The sequence below is a fragment of the Poecilia mexicana genome, unplaced genomic scaffold (assembly GCF_051168715.1).
Source record: "Poecilia mexicana isolate PSO_F unplaced genomic scaffold, ASM5116871v1 scaffold_17, whole genome shotgun sequence".
NCBI classification, from domain to species: Eukaryota; Metazoa; Chordata; class Actinopteri; order Cyprinodontiformes; family Poeciliidae; genus Poecilia; species Poecilia mexicana.
The window spans coordinates 10,419,779-10,431,257 of NW_028263386.1; the positions used below are offsets into that span (position 1 = coordinate 10,419,779).

General features: G+C 39.1%; 2 protein-coding genes across 2 annotated transcripts in view; one reads left to right on the forward strand and one right to left on the reverse strand.

Moving 5' to 3' along the window:
• Positions 1-2,842, reverse strand: part of colec12 (collectin sub-family member 12) — a 29,211-nt gene extending 26,369 nt beyond the window's left edge. Inside the window, exon 1 of the mRNA XM_014998675.2 lies at positions 2,297-2,842. Within this exon, the coding sequence (XP_014854161.2) occupies positions 2,297-2,303 (7 nt within the window). The 5' untranslated portion in view covers positions 2,304-2,842. The remainder of the gene's footprint in view (positions 1-2,296) is intronic.
• Positions 2,843-7,163: 4,321 nt separating this feature from the next.
• Positions 7,164-11,414, forward strand: clul1 (clusterin-like 1 (retinal)). The gene is made up of 8 exons (XM_014998677.2): positions 7,164-7,399; positions 7,561-7,709; positions 7,802-7,972; positions 8,789-9,227; positions 9,314-9,436; positions 9,523-9,737; positions 10,978-11,156; positions 11,276-11,414. The coding sequence occupies exons 1-8, from the start codon at positions 7,297-7,299 to the stop codon at positions 11,289-11,291; spliced, it is 1,395 nt and encodes a 464-aa protein (XP_014854163.1). The 5' UTR covers positions 7,164-7,296; the 3' UTR covers positions 11,292-11,414.
• The last annotated feature ends 65 nt before the right edge of the window (positions 11,415-11,479 follow it).

Below are 11,479 nucleotides of genomic sequence, written 5' to 3' on the forward strand. Positions count from 1 at the left end.
TAAAATGAAGGATTGTTCCATGTGTCAATGCCACTTAAAAAATTCAGCAATGACATTTCTTTTCTGCTAATCCTTCCAGAGTCAATTCTTAGTGGTATAATAAAAAAGGGGATACAAATTCACTTTGAAATGTCACTCCAGGTAAAATGAATTTGACTTTTGTGGTTGCAAGGAATTGCCATTGTCTGAGTGTGGTGTGCCAGGTGTAAGGTTTTAAGGAGGTTGTCTTATGATGTGGGATTGTTTTTTAGGGGTTGACCTTTGACCTTCAGTTATGGTGAAAATACGTCTTAATGCTGTTGCTTACAAATAAATTCCGGACAATTTTATGCATCCAAATTTCCAGGATGAGTTTGGGGAAGTCACCAAGCAAGGTCGAGAGGAGAGATTAAAGTTGGTGTGAAGGAACTCCAACTGCCTGGCAAAAAGTCTTGATTTCAATCTTAAACTAGAGTCAAAACTACAAACCAGGTTTCATCTCATCGAACCTCATACATGCACTTCTGGAAAAGTGTTAAAAAATTCCAATAAACACACTCACAAACCTTCAGAAGAGCCTTCCCAGAAAAGTAGAAGTTGTTATAGCTGCTAGGGGTAAGCCAAGTCTATATCGAGATTAAGATATCATTACAGTTTGTGTCTGAATGTGTGTATGTGTGTGTTTGTGGCAAGCATCTTGATATTTTTGGCAATATAATGTAGTATAGCGTATAAACTCTGCAATCAATTTTAACCCACTGTAAGACAAAAAAACCCTGTTAATCTAAGGTAGGATTGTATCCAAAACATGTTTTCTTTTAGAAAATCTCCAGCACTATTCAAGTGAATTTCAACTGGCTTTCATTGCAATGATTAAAGCTGAATTTTAACTAGTCCTCTTTAACACATTAATGGAGTTTGATGTTAAGCCGTTACATCGTTCCTCTGCTAGCAATCTCTAAATGGTTTTCTTCCATTTTTCCAAGTGTTGAAATCTTACACTTTGACACACTAAATTTCCCCTGTTAAGTAAAACCATCCTCCACAGCATGACCAGCATGTTTTGAAATGGGGATGGTGTTTTCAGTGTTACAGTGCTAGTTTTACAACAAATTCTGTCTCGTCTGAATTTGCTGTCTCCTAAATGTCTCCTGGCAAACTGGGAATCTGACCTCTTATGGCTTTGTACAACAAATCGTGTCTCCATTTTCAGGCTATGGATTAAGCAAACGATTTGTGCCATGAGCTACTCTAAGCTTGGGTGTTTTGTTTTTAGAATCTAACCCTGCTTGAAAATTTTCCACGACTTTATGCAAGCTCTGTTTGTCTGTCTTCATCATGCTTGTTTGTTCTACAATATTCTCTAACATTTCTCTGAGACCTTCATACCAGCTTCAATTATGCAGAAATTATGTCATTTGCAGACCTAAAGGGGATGGAATCTGCTCTCCACATTTTTTTATTAGACATTTATTTGCAAAAAACAACAATAACAACAACAACAACAACTGTGTATCATTAAATCCGTCCTTGTTTGTGGTTGTAGCGTGACAAAATGTAAAAACATTCAATGTGGTGTGAATACTTTTGCAAGGCCCTGTTGTTTTTCTCACAATCTACAGTTTTCCGAGAACGACCACAAGGGGGCAGAGTTGTTGGGATGTTCATTCTTTCCCACAAGTTCATAGCCTACTGACTTACCCAGAGGCTGGGAATGACATGCCTCAGTCTTTATTTAGCAAAGTCCAACACATCAGGGAACCACATGAGCCTCACATCCAGGCGAGTTTATTATAAGCCTTTGTTTACATCAGCGCCAGCGTGATTCATACTACGTATTTTAGTGTTTAAAAGCAGCAGGAGTACAAGTGAGGCCACAACGAAGCTTTTAAAATGCTTCAATTAAATCTGACTCAGTAGTTCCTGCAGCAGCACTTGATTTATCTGAGCCAGGGTCAATTTTTAAAATAAGTGCATGAATGAGAGCTACATATTCAAGCGCTATTTGTCTAAAGTCATGTGCATAACTTCTGTTTGGGACAGCTGTTTTTTTTTATCTGACTTTCTGTCTGATGTTCATCGGTGGACAGATGCAAAACAATTTGAGGCAAAAGCTTGGTAAATGAAACCAGATGTTAGAGTAGTAACCCACGCATTCCTCTCCTCTTGTCCCAGAGCAGGAGAAAAAATGAGTGCAGGAAAATGTGACAAAAAAAAGAGCGAAGAACAATTGATCAGTCATCACTGACACTTGGCGTTTATAAGCCTGCGGTCGATTTAAAACAATTTTAATAGTTATCATTAAAGTGAAGCCTACCTTTCATTGTGGTTCACTGGAGTCTGTTTATCTGTTGGTTGAAGTCACATTCACAGCATCGCATTGGAATTTCCCATAAGGCACCTTGAATCTGCAGGTATCACACTGTCCTCGTTTTATTAGCAGGAAAAACAAGTTAAGAAAATGAAAAAAAAAAAAGAAAAAAAAATCGGAGGCAAATCCAAGTTTTTTTTCACTGTGCAGCTCTCTCTTTCTTCTCTTTCAGTACAGGTAATGCTTATGCTGCTGCTAAAAAAAAAATCTAATGAATAAATAAAATAAAAAGAACTTTGTTAAAAAAATGATGCAAAGTTCATATGATTTCCCCTGGCTTCTGTCAGTTCAGAGAGATGCTGAGATGAGCTTGTCTCCCTGTCCTACTCGGATCTGAGGTGGTACTCCCGCCGCTGCAGCAACAAGAGGAGCTTAAAAACTTAAGGAGTCCTAACGTGAGAGGAAGTGCTGCACGCACTGCTCGGAGAAACCACGAGCTCCTCACATCTGTGCGCACCGTCTGCACACAGCTGCTTTCTCTGCGTGCGCTGCTTTGTGATTTTACCATCGAGAATAACTAATGATGACAAACAAATTCTGTTTACACAGTTTGAACTTGTATAACATGGAGGTTTGGCTAAGGTAGGGGGGGGGGGGAAGGTGTGAAATGGATCTAATGATATCCTTAAAAATGCAGCACTTATAAAATAATTTTAAAAGCACATTCTTGATTCAAATTTTGAATTAAAAAGCAACAATCTCCAGTTCTTATTTTGACTTTACTTTGACTTTTCTAAGCTGGATAGAGTCCACCTGCACAATGCAATCTTAGTGCTCTGTTTTGGCCACTTGGGGGCAGTAAACAGGATGATGGAACTGTGACGTTTTGCCAACTATTTTCACACGCAGCAGACTTATTTTGGTTTGTTTTTCAGTTTGGTCATGAACTCAGAGGGAAATTAAATAAGGGACCAAACATGAAAAGGGTTCCGTCATAGAACTGAAATATCCTTTCTTGTGGCTCAGTGGTGAAATTCATGCATAATCGATAGGGCCCAGGTTTGAAAACGTTGTAGAAAATCTTGATTGTATTGTTCAAGAAAAAAATATTATATAATATAAATATATGGCTAAATTTTGAAAGCTTGTTTAAAGTGATTACTTGGAATTACTAAGTTAATCACGTTTTGTAGTTTGAGTAACTGCATTGATTACGTGGATTGTTTAAACCTTATTCCAGGATTGATTTCTTTTTAGGTAGTTCAAATAAGACAAATAAGTTCTGAATAAAATAGAATAACTTTAAGATTAAAAAAACTAAAACTAAAAAGCATGACACATTCACTTCCATATGAAGTCAAAAGAGATGTAATATGACCTCATGAGGGGCCCTGCTTTAAGCAAAAACACATTTCTCATCTCAGTACTTTTAATGTGATCACATGAAGCTCCAAGGGATGCTGTGTCCTGTCGAACTGAGGTTTTCTGTTGACTGAGCGACGCTTAACGTTTCTCAGTTCAGTTTTACCTCAAAGAACATCCATTCATCAGCCCTTTGTACATTGTGAAGCTGTTTAAGTCCTTCATCTGTTTGTCTTCCATAAACTAAAACATACCAATGTGATCAGGTTCAACAATTTAGTGCCTAAAACTCTTGATTTGCGTTCACCTATCTGTGATTAATTGCTTGCCTGCAGTGTTTTACCACTTGGAACTTGTTTTACTATAAAGTCTTTTCTGTGGTCTAGGTGGACCAGGGGATAATATCTGGTAAAATATATAAACCAGGTGCTGAAAGTCCCAGAAAGGGCTAAAGTTCTGTCTGCTTCTGATTATGATCCTTTAAGGACTCAATTTTCTGGGTCACAGATTCTGCAGAGAACACAATTCTTTTGGGGGGGAGGAGGAGGAATAGTTGCAGAGAAAAACCTAAGAACAACGTCCTGTGTCACACATTGGATTCAAATCTGATGAGGAGATACGTAGAAATCATTTACAGCTAAAGAAATCCTTGGTATTTTTGGTTAGTGTCAATGCAAAGAGGTTTAGGCTTACAAAATTAGTCACACCCGTTAACTTTTTATGCTATTGTCATATGACAACCACAACTTTTATTGTGTGTTACTGGGATTCTATGTGATATCTTAACACATATTAGACTCCAAACTTGTAGGAAAATGACAAGTTGCTTTTGTTTAATTTTTTGTTATCACAATGAAAAATCTGAAAAGTGTGGTGAGCCACCTTGTGTCAATATTTAAGTGTCTTTTACATCAGATATTGGGCTATGTCTCTATGGCTGTATGTTTAGGGTTGTTGTCCTCACATCCTTGCAGTGAAAATCAGTTGGGATCTTAAATCAAAATCATCTTGTTGATCTAATTTCTTCCTCATTTAGAAATGTTTCCTTTTCCCAAACAAATTAATCATCAAACACCACAATAACTAAAACAATAGAGATGAGCTCACTGTGATGAAACGGCTTCTGAATGCGTTTGTATTGTTTGGACCAAGACCTCGACGATTCCCACTGACAGATGATTTAAGAGCCGATGCCAGAGAAGCGCTGCACATGTTTAGCAATCAACCATCTTTTATTTATTTTTTGGTAACTAAAACTATTTCCAGCCACTAGATGCTCATTGCAAATGACCAGAAAGCTAATTAGTTTTGTGAGCAACAAGCAGCTCCTTTGATATGACCACTTACGCAAACCCTTCCTCTGAGCATGCCCAGCGGTGGATTAATGGGCATCAACCTCAAGCAAAGACAGTAAGAGGATAAAGTTCACGTAGGACGAGCACAAATAGACCTGAGCAGGTCAAGATAACACAAACACTTCTGTTCACACAAAACACTTTGTATTTGAAGGAGAAAGAGCTTCAGTCTTCTGCTGGTGAGTCGTTTTGGTTCAGATGGACCAATCTTTTTTAGTCCAAATCTTTCAGTCTGATGTGTATTTTACTTGTACTTCCTATTCCCTCAGTGAGTTTTCAGTACATCCGACTCTTTCTCATGATTTGAAAGAATTAGCTCATTTACCTACTCCTTTACAGGGAGATATCTTCCTTACCTCTAAGATTTTTAGGCATCTTTTTTTTATCATTTGAAAATGTTAAAATATTTGGCTCCATCTTTAAATGTTATAATCTTTTAGCCATCTTTTCACAATACTTTATGAAGTTTATAAATAAAGGTTAAATTTGATGGCAGCAGGATTTAAACAAGCAGCTTTTATAACCAGTTTAAACCCTGGCCTCAAATGGGCACATCTCCATTTCTAGTAAATCCTCATTGGTTGCTATATTGTGTAACTCCAAATTATAACTGGGGACAAAGCAAAGCAGACATGGGAGTTCAGCTGCTGAATCAAAATTAGCAAGAGAACAATTCAAAATTTGCTTTGATTTTTTTCATTTTTTTTGCTCATTTTCTGCATATTTTCATGACTTGCTGGAGCCCGGTCTCCTGGAACAGCAGACGGTCGCTGACGTAAACATTGTTTTCCTGCTGAGAAGAACCCAACAATGTAATTTATTCAGGGCTCACACACTTCTGTTGGCCTCTTTGCGGTATGGCTTAGACTAAAAACTACAGTCAGATGTGAAAGGCAAAAGAAGAAATATGGTTGTAGATCAAATAAAATGCAGTGAAAAACAGACTTTCAGTTTGCTTAAAGTGCTACAAATAGCAACAACATGTAACCTTTTAAATCTTCCTAAACATACTATATCTTATGACTGGGACTTTAATATACAAATGTAAGAAAGTCTGGGTATTTTTCTTTCTTGCCATCAGAAGTATTCATTTATTACCAATGAATTACTTAATATTTTTGTTCTTGAAAACTATAAACAGAACTAAGAGAAAATAATTTCCGTTTGACTATATTTTGTGAACAAATGTGTAGCACCACCTAGTGGTAGATTTGATAAGTGTCTCTGCCGTTAAAACCCAGTCAAGTTAAAACCCTATTACCTCGATCAGATTTTTTTTTTAAAAAGTGGCAAACGTTTTAACACCTCTAGATTTTTTTTCCACATTTTGTAATGCTAAAACCACAAAGACCAGTCCAGTCTCACCCAGTGACTGCTGGAGATTGGCACCAACCTGCAACCCTGCGGTTTAGACAATAGATAGATAACCATAAAGTTCATTGTATGTTATTAGGATTTTAGGTGACATTAATTAATGGATATTTGTGAAATAAAAGGGGAACATATATTTTAACAACACTTGCATTTCTATTCAACCTTTATGAGTCAATTCTTCTTAAAGAGCATATTTTACTCAACTTGCAGATGAAAGTATTTCATCTCTACCAAGGTTGCATGTTTTTTCCTCTTTCTCGTTGCAAAAAACGGAGAACATCTGTGATTATCAGTTTTCAAGTCTTGGGACATATACTCAATTGGATTTTGTCTGGACTTTGACTCGACCAGTCTAACACATAAACATGTTTTCATCTACGCCATTCTTTATAAAATTTAATATTCTGTGTAATTAGTGTTGGTGCCCTGCTGGAGGGTGAACCTCCACCTGACTCTCTACTCTTTAGCAGCATCAAAAACATTTTTCCTCCAGGATTGTCCTGGATTTAACTCCATCTATGTTGTTTTATTTCTCAACACTTATTTAAATTTCTCCAGAACATTTTTTCCTGACTTGTCTGCTTAATAATGCTTAATAATGTAATGTTTTCTAACCTTTGACCTTTGCAAAACAGCCGATTCATACTGAGATCAAATTACACATTCCATTTACTCAAAGGTGGCATCGCACATCAGTTAGTTGCAGTGTATTTTATTAATGGGTGTCATAGTAGAGGAGTATTTCCTGATTTGTATTTATATATATATATAAAAATAAAAAAAAACACTCTGGCATGCATAAAGTTGACTTTTACAATCAGTCATCCAAAAACTCCTGAAATAAAAGGATAAAAAAAAACGTCTCTTTTCTTTGTTTCAGACTGATCTGAATCGCATCACAAATCGCCACTAAGAATGAAGTTCCTTCTCAGTTTGACGACTCTCGTCGCTGCATCATGCGTCCTTAGTTTTGCCGACGCTGACCAAACTGATGTCTTCACAGACGACATCTTAAAACGTAAGTTGGCAAGTCAGAATCTTTTCCCATTCCCGTTTCCATCCAGACAAAGAAACACTTAATACGTTCCAAATATTCCTTTAAAATCGGTTCACACGTTTCCAATTGTTGTAAGTGTGAGAAAAGGAACATTTTGCGACGTGTTCATTTTTTTGTCTCAGAGCTGTCAGAGGATGGCGAGAAGCTTGTGAATGAGGAGATGAAGAGAGCGCTGTACGGCGTGAAGCAGATGAGGGAGGTGATGTGGAGGAATGAGCAGAAGCATGAGCACCTCATGAACTCTCTGAAGCACAGCGGAGACAAGAAGAAAGTGAGAGAACTTGCCGGATATAAACAAGAAAAAAAAAAAGATTCAAACACGAAAAAAAAAAAAATGTTACAAGCTCTCACTTCTCCCACCAGGGGGCAGCCCAGCTAGCAAAGGATGTGAGTGAGAAGCTGGAGGAGGCAGAGGAGCAGTGCAAAGACTCCCTGCAGTCAGAGTGGGAGGAATGCAGACCCTGTCTGGAGGACGCATGTAAAACCTTCTACACCTCCACATGCCGCAGGGGCTTTGCTTCTTTCCGCAGTAAGGTATGAAAATCGTCTTCTTACAATGTAAAAAAAAAAAAAAAAAAAAGAATCAAAAAGAAGTTGGGTTGAGACTTTCTATTTTGCTTTGGCACAAAACTGAACAGCTAGTAATCGCTTACTTAAAAACCCTGCAGCATGACAATACAAGCTCTTTTATAATCATGAGTTTCCATTTGCGACCAGCTGTCCTGCTGAGCAAAATCAGAGAACTTAGTTTACCTCACAAGATGTTTTCTTTGGTCTTTAGAGGCCTGAAAGGTGTAACTACAGTGTCCAACAGTGAAGAAATAATATGAAATACAAGCTAATCTTCCTTATGTTGAGTCCAGTTCATAAACAGATCATAAAACAATGCGACAGTGGAGACAGACAACCAATAATTTCCTCATGTACCCCACAAAGACAACACGAGACATTAAACAACCACAGATGGGGGGGGGGGCCCCAACACAGTTTCAATAAATTCAGATTTTAACTGAAATTCTGTCTTTTTTATGTAGCCACATTGCAACCACAAGCTTCAATGTATCTTATGATTTTTATTACATGATATATAAAATTTAGTAAACAAAGAGGCCTTGGATGCTTATACAATGCTCTCTTTGCCTGGTGTCTATGTTAAGGTGGATGATTATTTCATGTTAGGTTAGCAGCGTACCATATTTTTTTTACCACTTTCAGATAACTGCCACCTTTCCCAGTTGTTGGATAATCTCTCCGTAACCCGTGGCAATCATCTCACCACACCCAAGCCTAAAGCTACAACGGAGGATAGCAGTCAAATACTCCAACCGCCATAACGTTCATGTGTTGCAGGTGGAAACCTTTTTCCAAAGAGTCTCCAGACGCTTTGGTCCAAGAGAGCGCCCTCTGGAGGCAGGAGACATCTTGGTGAACCAAAGTCCTGACGAATCAGAACCAGATGTAGTTCAGATTGAGAATTCTTTCAAGCGAGTGATGAGCAAGGTGGGGACCCTGGTGAACTGTAGCATCGCCTTGGTCTCCAGGATGAGCAGCAGGCTTGACGGAGTCCTTCAGAAGGCTTTCCTGAACACCACCAACGAACTGTCAGAGGACAATGCTCCCGATCCATACTACCCTGGGCGCGACTCCGGCTTCCTGCAGGGCGTTGGGCTGGAGGAGGTGCTGGAGTCATTCTTTGACTTTGGAAGGAGCGTGGTGGAGGAGTTTGGAGCTGTGGTTACCCAGGTGTTTGATGATATCCATCAGACTGTGGAGGAGGAGACTAAGAGAGGTAACTCGAGTCTTTTCACGCTGTCGATGCCATTGAACCAGAGTTGTGTGGATCTAATTATATACACGTTTTTCTCCTTTTTCCAGAGATAAAAAGCTTCCCTCGCTTCCTGCAGAACAGGAAGCTGTGCAAAGACCTCCGCAGGCAGACATCAGAGTGCTGGCAGCTTCAGAACAAATGTGAGGCCTGCCAGGGAGCTCTGCTCACAGGTGAATCGCCTCTTCACTCAAAACGTATTATTTTTGTAGAGCTGATTCCTTTACACACCACAGCTCATGCTTTCTTTTCACCACAGAGTGCCCCAGTGTTCGTGAACTGCATGTGGAGCTGGATGAAATCTCCCAGCTGCTGGATGTCTCCAAACAGCAATACGATGAGATCTTGTCCATTGTCCAGCATCACACCGATGAGACGGTCAAGTGGCTGACCAACATGGCAGCCGAGTTCAGCTGGGTGGCTCAGGCTGTGAGCAACAGCAGCACTCCTCAAAATGTTTTCCGCATCACAATGGTGAGTAGGCAGGGTTGGCAGAAACACGCAAACAGATCAGAGGAGGCAAAGGTATAATTGAATAAGCTGTGAACATGTATTGAATCAAGTGTTCTGCACGTGAATCTCCGTGTTTCAAAGGTGAATTTATTTCAGCAATTCAATTTAACAGGTAAAAATCTGAAAACCATAGGGAAGACAAAACAATCACAGACATCATCCGGACGCTCATTGGAAAAGAAGTTAGCTGCTCCCAGAGTGCTGCATTCAAACATGACAAAAAGTTTAGTGGAAGGAGAACCTGTGGAGGACAAAGGTGCACGAATATCAAGAATAACAGACATGCTTACTCTTTAACAACTCCTACAAATTTATACCCTGAATTCTTTGCAACTTTGATTGAACCCCTACAAGCAATTTTAATATGTGCTGCTGAATTCATTAGATGTTTTCTACAAAGCTGTAAGAGTCACTGTATCTAAATCATTTGCTACAACTGCTGCATTTCTAGTGGCATTCCTCCCTTCGAAGCAGAGGCAAGACGAGAAAGGAGTGGACTGCTCCTCAGTTGTTCAAAGTCCTCCTGTTATATGAAAGTAAATTCACAATCTTTTCTAGACAACATCCCAGAGTCTGGAGGAAGAGTGCAGAAGTACAGAATCCAAGCTGCTCTATGCTCAGTGTGAAGTGTCCACACTTTAGGGCAACAAGTCATGAGCTGGTGTTGGTTCACTGTGTTGCAACACGTCCAAAGAAAGTGCAACCATCAATCAGGGAATCTTACATTTTATTCCGTTTCCCCACAGAGAATCTATGAAGTCTTGTCAAAAGGGAAATGAAACATCAGAGCCAACAATGCAGAGCAGCTAAAGTTTTCTCAACATCTCAGCAGACCCACAATACGACCGTCTCCCTGCTGTAGCAACATGTGCAAAAGTTAAACTTTAAATCAACATCTCCTTTCAAATCTTCTGTTCTTATTAGTTTTATGTAATATTTAATTTCTCCAAGATGAATTTTATTATTTTCATTAGACATCAACCTTAATCATCAGCATTAACAGAAACAAAAGACTTGAAATATCACAATGTGTGATGATTCAGCTTCATAGAGCTGAAATCACAGGCTGAGGATTACCAGAATGCGTTTCTGTTCCGAATTTATTACAGAAACATTTTTTGTTGAAATCCTGAATTAAAAAAAAGGGGATGACGCATCTGTGTCTGCAAGAGAAAATGCAATTACCTTTTCTTTTCTCTAGGTGGCACCAGAGAGCCATGAAGAGCAGAACATGTCTGCCACTGAGACTAAGGTGGAAGTAAACGTCCTGAACTCTCCCCCACTCACACTCAACATCCCCGGGGAGCTGGAGCTGCACGATCCAGCTTTCATCCAGTACGTGGCCCAGGAGGCTCTGGACAAGTACAAGGAGATGGTCAGGTGAGTCTCGCTTAACGGCTCAGCTTCAGCAACGTGGTCCACTTCTTTGATGCAAGATAAAGCATAAACTCTTGACATTGGAGCTCTGTTGCTTACAGTACGTTTTGTTTCCCCAACAGGATTGAAGATGCGTAACACTGCTCCGTCTTATTTTCCGCACTTTATAGCAGTAGACATCTTCGTGTTGATATCCGAAGACAGTACAGCTGTAGCCGATATTTATCCGACTCCTTCAAATTTTCTTCTTGTTAAATAGCCGTAACTTGATAAAATATATTCTATTCACAGACCAAGTGAAATGAGACACTTTCTGATTTTTTTTT

Bases quoted from the DNA above. Each gene is read 5' to 3' on its own strand.
- clul1 (XM_014998677.2), top strand. From the start codon at position 7,297: ATGAAGTTCCTTCTCAGTTTGACGACTCTCGTCGCTGCATCATGCGTC. The intron at 7,400-7,560 runs GTAAGTTGGCAA...TTTTTGTCTCAG, and splicing joins CACAGACGACATCTTAAAAC to AGCTGTCAGAGGATGGCGAG. The intron at 7,710-7,801 runs GTGAGAGAACTT...TTCTCCCACCAG, and splicing joins ACAGCGGAGACAAGAAGAAA to GGGGCAGCCCAGCTAGCAAA.